At 39.0% G+C, this 9,997-nt stretch overlaps 1 protein-coding gene across 1 annotated transcript; it reads right to left on the bottom strand.

Moving 5' to 3' along the window:
- Positions 1-6,320: 6,320 nt before the first annotated feature.
- LOC145160946 (dnaJ protein homolog) lies at positions 6,321-8,957 on the bottom strand. The gene is made up of 7 exons (XM_079080333.1): positions 8,826-8,957; positions 8,509-8,698; positions 7,786-7,954; positions 7,546-7,693; positions 7,199-7,475; positions 6,911-7,109; positions 6,321-6,830 (listed from the first exon to the last, which is right to left on the bottom strand). Exons 2-7 carry the CDS (start codon positions 8,656-8,658, stop codon positions 6,508-6,510), a joined length of 1,266 nt encoding a protein of 421 aa, XP_078936459.1. The 5' UTR covers positions 8,659-8,698; positions 8,826-8,957; the 3' UTR covers positions 6,321-6,507.
- Positions 8,958-9,997: the final 1,040 nt, after the last annotated feature.

Raw genomic sequence — 9,997 nt, 5'->3', positions numbered from 1 at the left:
CGATTCAGGAAGCGGGGCAAGTTGGGCCCCATGTATATTGGACCTTTCAGGGTTGATGCCCGGGTGGGCAATGTGGCGTATAGGCTGGACCCGCCAGCCAAACTCAGTCAGATTCATAGCACGTTTCACGTCTCCCAGTTACGGAAGTTCCTGGTGGACGACTCGGCAGTGGTGCCCTTGGAGGGTATTCAGGTGGATGACAGTCTGAACTACATTGAGCGGCCAGTGGCGATCCTCGACAGGAAGTCGAAGGATCTGAGGAACAAGAGGTGGAGCAGGTGAAGGTGCAATGGCAGCACCGCAAGGGGTCAGAATGGACTTGGGAGCCGGAGGAAGAGATGAGGGAGCATTACCCCGAGCTTTTTCCAGATTCAGCAGCAGAGTTCGGGGACGAAATCTAAAATAAGTGGGGGAGATTTGTAGCACCCGATTCCTGGTACGTATTTAAATTAAAGAAATGTTGCAATTTACTCTGGGACTCGACGATTTGGAGGCCCAACTCGTCGAGTAGACTCGACTTTTGATCGGGGGTTTAAGCGACCTACTCGATGAGCTGGGAGACCGACTCGACGAGTAGGAGTTGTCTGGACAAAACTCTGATATTTAGGTAGGGGTGGCAACTCTCGACCCAACCCGTAACCCGACACTGACCCAACCCGAAAATAGACGGGTTTGGGTTGAGATTTTTGACCTGCCAACCCATCAACCCACCAACCCGTTTATTTTATGGGTTGGGTTGGGTTATCTGTTTGGGTTCGCGGGTCAACCCGCATATATATATATATATATATATATATATATATATATATATATATATATATATATATATATATATATATATATATATATATATATATATTACATTTAAAAAAATGATATATTTAATTATTAATGAAATTTGATTTCCATCCGTATTCGTAATATTCTGTATCATTGTATTCCTTTCGTATTCGTATGTGACTAATCTGCATTTGCGGTTCGTTAATCAGAAAAAGAAAATATATATATATGTCGTTATTTTCACGAGTCACGAACGAAGAACACATTCACTTTCTATGAATGTTTTCATTTTTCATTTTTATTTGGATGTTATTGACATTATGAAGTTAGAAAACCCTTTTTTATGTTAATTACTTTAATCATTTTATGAATTTATGTTGAAAAAACCTCATTTTTTAAAATGTGTTGTTTATTTATTAAACGGGTTATATGGGTTGGGTTTGACCCATTAACTTATGAACCCGCGAACTCATATACTTAAACGGGTTATATGGGTTGGGTTGGGTTGGGTTGAGGTTTCCAACCCGTGACCCGCCAACCCGTCAACCCATATATTATATAGGTTGGGTTGAATTTATATTTTCTGACTCGCCAACCCGCCAACCCGAACCCAACCCAATTGTCAAGCCTATATTTAGGGTTTGCACCCTATTTAAACAACTTATCTCCTCCCATATCAGCCTCCATCATCCCTCACACTTCCAGAAGACCTTAAACTGAAACCTTAGCCTTGTTTGAGTGCTCTCAAGCCATTTTTGTGCATTTTTGTGTGTATTTGAAGTTGGAGAAGAGAAGGAAGCTTGGGAGTTCAAGTAGAAGCAAGGAGATCCAGAAGTTTTACTTCATTCTCAGCTCATTTAAGGTAAAAAGTTGGAACCTTGACCATTTATCTCTTATATTTTGTTTTGGGTTATTTCTACCCTTTTAATGAGTATAGAGAAGCAAAAATCGAATTTTGTGGGTGTGCTTAGAGTTGCACTTCGGATCTGGGGCTATTGGGGGTCTTTATGGCATAAAGGTGCCAACTTTGTTGCCATAAACACCCCATGCATCTTGTAGACCTCCTTTTATGGCTTTTTGAGCCAAAGGCCCTATGCATGTGCATCAAGTTTGAAGCTTTACGTATAAATGGAACCCTAGGAGGCCAGATCTATGGTTTGACGCGTTAAGACCCATTATAATCGACTGTATAGTGTTGGACAAAGAGGGACTCGGCGAGTCACTTGGGTGACTCGGCGAGTTGGGACGCTTTTTCCCCCAAAACGACTTCTGGAAACGGTTTTGGTTGAGTGGAAGGAACACTCAGCCTGCTAGGGGTTTGTTTTGGATCTGGAAATCATAGGACTCGGCGAGTGTATGAACAGACTCGGCGAGTCCAAGGCAATCTCCCAACTCATGAAGACGGACTCGACGAGTTGTTCATAGAACTCGGCGAGTCATAGACTGGACATATTCATAAGACAAAGATGAATTCGACGAGTTCAAGGATGAACTCGGCGAGTCGGTTGAAGATGGTCCCGATGCTATGGTTGAAGGCGAACTCGTCAAGTTCTTGCTAGACTCGACGAGTAGGGTCGGGGGTTGTATCACTTTGAAAGGATAGGGACTCGACGAGTTGGTGGACCAACTCGGCGAGTCAAATCAACTGGATGTTGACTTTGACTAGGGTTTGACCTTGACTTTGACTTGGATTTGGATTGACCCTTGTATGGGTTATGAGTATGCAACAGTAATCGGAAAAGGTTGTTGTGTAGGGATTGGGGAGTAGAGACGAGTCGATTCCAGTGCCGAGGACCGTGCAGATACTACACGACATCGAGGTGGGTTACCTTCCAGTAGCGGTGGGTCTACGGCCACAATGTCGACCCACTAGTAGGAGTTGTGTGGTAGGTGATTGTCTTTGTGATATTCATCTAGGTTTGCTATTACCTGATATGTTATGTGCTAGCATGATATGCTATATGTGATCGTGGTAGTAGGGAGGGAATAGTCCCCTTCGGTTGTTAGGACCGAAGGGTAGGTCGGGCACCCCAGATATGCATGTCAGTATGTTATGTTATGATATATGTGGTAGTAGTAGCATGGGGTGAGATAGTCCCCAGGGTTCGGTTGTTAGGACCGACGGGTAGGTCAGCACCCCAGAATGGCTTGACATGGGTAGGTTAGCACCCCAGAATGGCTTGGCATGGGTAGGTCAGCACCTTAAAACTGCTTGACCGGGTAGGTCGGGCACCCCAGAATTGCCCGGCAGTATGTTTGTTATGAGATTGTATGGTATGTGGTATGATGGTGGAACTCACTAAGCTTCGTACTTACAGTTTTCAGTTTTGTTTCAGGTGCCTCTTCAGCGAAGGGGAAAGAGTCGGCGCGGTAGCGGCACATCACACACACGCAGGATTTCCGCACTATGAGATTTCTTGGGATTGTACTCTGACATTGTTACTATTTTTACGATATGATTTTGAGACATGATATTATGGTTTTATGAAATGATATGACTTAATTATGTTTTCTTATAAATGTTTTCCAAATTGTTATATCAAAAATGAAATTTTTGGTCTTGAAATTTGGGATGTTACATTTGCTCTTCACTCGAGCCACCATATCAGTAGTCGAAACACCATCTCCTCCTTTCACATTAACCAAAAGCATATCCAACCACTTTGAAGACTGGACCAGAAGCATAGAACTAGTATTACTGCACACCACCTGAATGACTAGTCTTTGTGGTGCAGGACAGATATCATGTGGACCAAAGTTGGTGAACTCGTTGGCTGAATATGCAAAAAGCTTTGTGTCGTCTTCAGCTGATATAAGCATGGAATGCCCATATGAGGCCACTTATTGTAAGAACTAAGAACTAAGAACAAGAACGGCAACAACAACCATGAACTCAATGCAAGCCCTCTTTTTACCTTTTCTTCACCCACTTGCACTACTTTTTAATTACTTCAGTAGATTTGTCACCAGAGACCTTATCATAGCAACAACAACCGTGAATTCAACATCCAATCCAAGCAACATCCAATCTAATCCAAGCAACTACAATCGTGCCTATTTTGAAGACAAGTGATAAACAATAAATGCGATTAATCAAATTTCTGAAATCCATACACAAATAGGATAAAATTTCTGCAAATACATACACAAATAGCATCTAATTTCAGGAAATACATACACAAATAACATCCAGTTTCAGAAAATACATACATATATGCATCTAATTTCAAAAAAAAAAAAAAAAAGGCGAAAGAAATTACCCTCGGAGTTGCAGGTCAGCCATGGTGGAGGAAGGCGTCAGAGAGGAGGAGGGTGGTGGACGAAGACATTGTTGAGTAGGGAAGGGTCGGCGTCGATGGAGAAAGGGGACAGTGAAGGAACGAGGTTGCAAGCTAGGAAGCGAGCATCTATATGTCGTTCAAGATGGGCAAATTGTGAAAAATTTTAGTTGGTCTCTTTTTTATTCAGGACCAAATCAGCTGATTTTTCATTACCGAGTCAAAGCATTGAACAGACATATTTAGGCCTTTATCAAACGGGTTGATCGGACCGAGTCAGCCAAAAGTACTGACCGGACCTAGTCAATTACATATCAAACAGGCCCTAATATTCTTGAAACAGTTTTTGTGATAGAAGTTTAAGATCTTATTATTAGAGTAGAGGGAATCGTTGTTGAACCCTCCAAACCTTCTGGTGTCATTAGTCTCAAGTTTGACTTAGTTGATCACTCTTTAGGATACAACTTTTTCATCAATATCCTTTTGACAAAATTGCAAAAATGGTCCCTATGGTATGCATTTTTTTGGGGTTTTAGTCCAAACCCCGACTTTTTTGGATTCGTGGTCCTTTTTGTCATGTTTGTACGTAAATTTGGTCCCTCGTAAAATTGAAATGACTATAATGCCCTTCTGATATATTTTTTATGCTTTTTTCTATTTAATTTAAATGAAAAAAAATAATTAATTAATTTGGGCCCACATCTCTCTCTCTCTCTCTCTCTCTCTCTCTCTCTCTCTCTCTCTCTCTCTCTCTCTCTCTCTCTCTCTCGTGAAATCAAGAACAGACCATTTATTGATGCATCCTCAAAATCATGTTCGTCCTCATACCAATGTCCAAACAAACCTTCATCCCCACCATTAATTTCCTCTTCTTCGCTCACCTGCTCATCTTCTCCTATTTCCAGTAGGGAACACACCCAAATCGCCGATGGTACTACACCCAAATCTTGATTTCCGGTGGTGCTACAAACAGAATGAAAGCTTCATCCCCACCGACTCACGATTCCACCATTCTCGCTTCCACCGTCGCTCCTACTACCGCTGTGTCTGACTCCTTTCGTTCCTTTGGTGCAAGAGAATGAAAGCAAACGACACCACCACCATCATTTGTGTCTTCGTTGTTTCTCCTAATCTATTGGTATCGCCAGAATCAATTGAAGCCACAAACGAATTTGGGGGCTTTCGGAGGATTTCATTATCTGTGCTTGGATGTTTCTCCTTGCCCCATTGAAACGTTGGAAGAAAAGGAAGCTAGATATGATTTCTTCTCCTCCCTACTGATGATTTCTTCTTCCAGTGTTTTTTTTTTTTTTGCTTTATTTTTTTCGAAAATGGTCTAATAGATGGATTTGGGGGGGTCGATGGTTGAAGGTGATGGATTTGTATTTCAATTACTTATTTTTCAAATTTGATCTAGAAGATGGATATAGGTTTTAAGTGTATGTGTATTTTGAAGAAGTCTAGAAAATCTGATGAGTGTATGTGATTTCAAGAAACCTAGAAAATCTGATATGTTTTTCTTGTTGCTATTGTATCTTCAAATGTTATTAAAAGAAAATCATGTTTGAGATTGGGTTTTAGTGTATATGTTTGTTGAATCTGAACCCAGATCTTCATACGGTTCATCTCAAGATTTGGGTTTGTATGATCGTATTATTGGAGAGAGAGAGAGAGAGAGAGAGAGAGAGAGAGAGAGAGAGAGAGAGGACTCTTTGTTATTTTTTTAATTATTAAAATAAATAAATTGATATTTGATTTAAAAAGAAATGAAAGAAAAATGGAAAATAAATACCCCAAGGGTATTACAGTCATTTTACTATTTAGAGGGACAAAAAACGCAACGAAACTTAACTCAAAAAGACTATTAATCAAAAAAAATCGGGGTTTGGACTAAAAAAAAAAAATCTTCCCACATGGACCATTTTTGCAATTTTGTCTATCCTTTTTACAGCCCGCATAATTTTATACTTTGTCATTACCACTTTCTCTCTTTAAAACACAATCTCACAAGCCTTTAACCCGTTTTTAAATGTCACTGTCATGATTTAAAGTCTTCAACATGATACCAGTACTCTGGAAATAAAATCGAGACAGTGTGAAAACAGTTACCACTACTCTGATATATAACAGAAAAAATATTTCTTTACTACCAAAAAAACCAAAACCAAAACCTACTTTAAAAAACAAACAATAAATAAAATAAAATAAAACCCTTGGAAACAAACAAGGGTAATAAAAATAGCAGGCAAGGATATCCAGAAAGACTGAAAAAGCTTCGCAAAATCATTGTTCAAAACGAGTAAATCATCCATACATCTTAAACACTTACCAAAATAGATAGACCGGATTTATCACTATAGTATAGCATAACAAAAAAATAAAAATTACACCAGATATTATTATCTTCCCAGAACCCCTATAAACGAGCACCATGTTTCAATGCACATCTTCATTGCTGTGCACATTGTACCCTCTGTGCACCACCATGCATATCTTCATCTTCATCATAAGCTTCTTGAGCTTGTTGCTGCTGTTTTCTTCTCATCTCCTCTTCAATGTTGACATCATGCAGAGTTGTCTCCTCACATTCATCCAACTCCATATCTGTCATCTGCATGGAAGGCTTAGGTGGCAGCACCCCCTCCAACGCCTTACACTGCTCAGGTGACAATGATTCCGGGAACTCCACAGTGAAGTGGATGTACAGCTTCCCCTTCATGAATGGCCTCTGATACATTGGCATTCCTTCATCATTTATTGCCTTGAATTGATCTACACAAACAAAGATCATAAATTAACAACCAAAAACAGATTAAATCTAACAACTTTTCTAAAGAAATTCACAAACTTACCAGGCTTAACAACCTCCCCAGGTTCCGATTTGATGAGAAGCTGTCTGCTATCCAAATGAGTTAAAATAAACTGGAACCCACACAGAGCCTCGGTTAAACTCAACGTGTGCTCAACAAACAAGTCATCACCCTTTCTCTTGAACTTAGGGTGCTCTTTTTGTTGCAACACAAACACAATATCACCAGTAACCGTGTCAGGCTGCAAAAAACATAAACAAAATCAGTCTATAATCTAAATATATACATGACTTTATACATCCAGACAAGTTATAAATGAAAAAAGCTTACAGCTTCATCTGCTTCACCAGGGAAGGTGATCTTCTGGGAATTCTGCATCCCCTTTTCCACGTGGACTTCCAGAACCTTCTTCTCTTGAACAACTTTCTCACCTTTGCACTGTGTGCAGCGATCTTTATCATTAATGGTTTCACCAGTGCCCTTGCACTCGTTACAAGGATGCTGCATTTGTTGGATCATAGATGGGCCAAGATGTCTGATGGAGACTTTCATTCCTGAACCTTGACAGCCTGCACACTTCATTGAAGCACCTGACTTTGAACCCTTTCTGCAAGATTTGAATTTGAGTTGGTGAAAGAAGAAAGGGAACCAATACAAGTAGGAAGATGAGAACTCACCCCTTACACTTGGAGCAGATTACATTACGTGAAAGAGATAGTTTCTTGGATGTTCCATTGTAGAGGTCTTCAAGGGAAACTTTAAGGGGGTGAATGACATCTTCGCCCCTTCTTTGCCTACGACCCCTGCTGCTGCCACCACCACCACCTGGATACAGAAGATTTCAAATGAGTTAAAGAATAAAAAACTTACATATCAAAAAACAAATTCTGAAATTAACTTAGTCCTAGATTTCTAACCTCCAAAGGGATTACCACCACCAAAAAAAGATTGGAAGATGTCAAAGGGATCATGACCACCACCTCCACCACCCATTCCTTCCTTCAAGGCATCCTCACCATACTGATCGTATATCTCACGCTTCTCTGGGTCACTCAATACCTCATATGCTTGGGCAAGCTCTTTAAACTAAAAAGTAGACACAATTTCGAGTATGTGAGTACGTGTACAAAGATAAACACCATTTTACTGAGTTGTTATAAACAAGGGCTTGAGTGTAATATAGAATATGTATATGATATCTAGCCTATATAATGTAGAAAATTGAACACGAACGAAAAAGCTGAAACTTGCTATTACCAAGACATGGCATCAGTTAACCAACAATTTGATGATTCAGTTTATAATATTCATTATTTGGGAAGACTCACGGAGCCAAGTATTTTCAGTTCAAATAAAAACTAGCAATTTTTGGAAATTCAATGACTGGAATTATTGGAACTTATCAACACTTCAGAAGTTTCGGGTCTAAATTACCCATCCTCAAACAAATCATTGAAGCTAATCTTAAACCAGATACGGAATTAAATTACACGATCATCTTCGACAAACTACCATCACAACAAATACCAGATTACGTTTGAGAATAGCACATCATCCAAGAATTGATTAAGCAACGTATAAAAAGACAAACAAAGCAAAAAATATATAAAAGATAAAACGTCAGGGTTAGATAGTAGAACCTTTTCGGGATCTCCTCCCTTATCAGGATGATTCTTAATGGCGGCTTTACGATAAGCCTTCTTGAGATCATCCTGGGAAGCATTCTTCGGGACCCCGAGGATCTCGTAATACTTCGTATTATCGCTCTTCTTCGGTGCTCTTCCAAACATCTTGTTCTTCTTCTGCGATCTTCAATGTTCAATTACAAATCTAACACAAACACGCAAAGATAAAACATAATAAGATCAAAACCAGATCGAATTCATCAACCGATCGCCGAAAGATATAAACAGATAGGTGTAAAAAAAAGGAATCTGTTAGATAGACAGAAGCGTACCAACGAAGAAGTAGATCGATACGGGAAGACTTGACTCGGCTATGTTCGTGTTGAGAGAGGGGATTGGAATTTGAGGGTGGGAGGTATATAGTATTTAACGAGGTAGATGTGGACGGCCCAGATTGATTGATCCTTATATAAACGATACTAAAGAAGCCTCTAGAATGCTCGTTGTGCTTCCGTCTGCTTGTACTTTCTTTATCGAGAAATCTCCACCGTTGGACGTCTCCTGTTCTCGGTCAAACATCGAAGCCATAGCAAATTCCAGAAATGGTCCATCCAGTTATATAAAACTTATGTATTGGATCCCTGGAAAAATTTATATTGCCCGTTTCAACTTTAGGGTTTCAATTTGTTTTCAATTAGGTCTTTCATTGACACCGTTTGTTTTGTCTTGTTAAATACGTACAAAATTATTATTTTATTCTTAACTTTATAGTTTTTTAATCAAAATATATATATATATATATATATATATATATATATATATATATATATCCATGGCCAACCCTAAAAACATAAGTCTATCTTTAAAAAATTAAATAGACTGAATGGCATAAAACAAAATTACATGGGTTAGATTGATATTGAGAATTTCAACTCAAATCTAAATCCTAACCCGCTAACCTGATACGAACTTAACATAAAAATAAATTTGTTGATACGACACGACACGTTAATTAAAAGGGTCAGATTATGGTCAAGTCTGTTTAATATTTCAACTCGACACGAACCGACACGATATATTTGCGAGGTCTATCAAAAATCATGATAGTGGAAATAATTTTTCCAATGAAACCCCTACTTTTTGTTTCATCCCTTTGTTATTTCATACTTATTCGGTGGGATTATGTTTTCTCGATGTGAGTTTATTGTTTTAATATGACATTATATGTTACATTTACAAGGCTTAAAGCCTAACATGTTAACAAGACGAGTTCAATATAAACTCAACAAGAAAATAAATAAGTTGACACAACACACTAATTAAATGGGTTGTGTTAGTACAAAACTCTCTCAAATTGTTTAATGGTTCAACTCCACACAAACCAATACAACATGACACATTTAATGGTTGTAATCGTGACTCAAGCATCATCTATTTATATCAATACCCATTCATACACATTATCTCTCTATAAACCCTCTCCATACTCTAAAGAAACCATAAT

Source organism: Lactuca virosa, chromosome 2, assembly GCF_052849685.1.
Source record: "Lactuca virosa cultivar CGN04683 chromosome 2, Lactuca_virosa_CGN04683_v6, whole genome shotgun sequence".
Classification (NCBI taxonomy): domain Eukaryota; kingdom Viridiplantae; phylum Streptophyta; class Magnoliopsida; order Asterales; family Asteraceae; genus Lactuca; species Lactuca virosa.
This window is presented reverse-complemented; position numbering and strand designations above follow the sequence as displayed.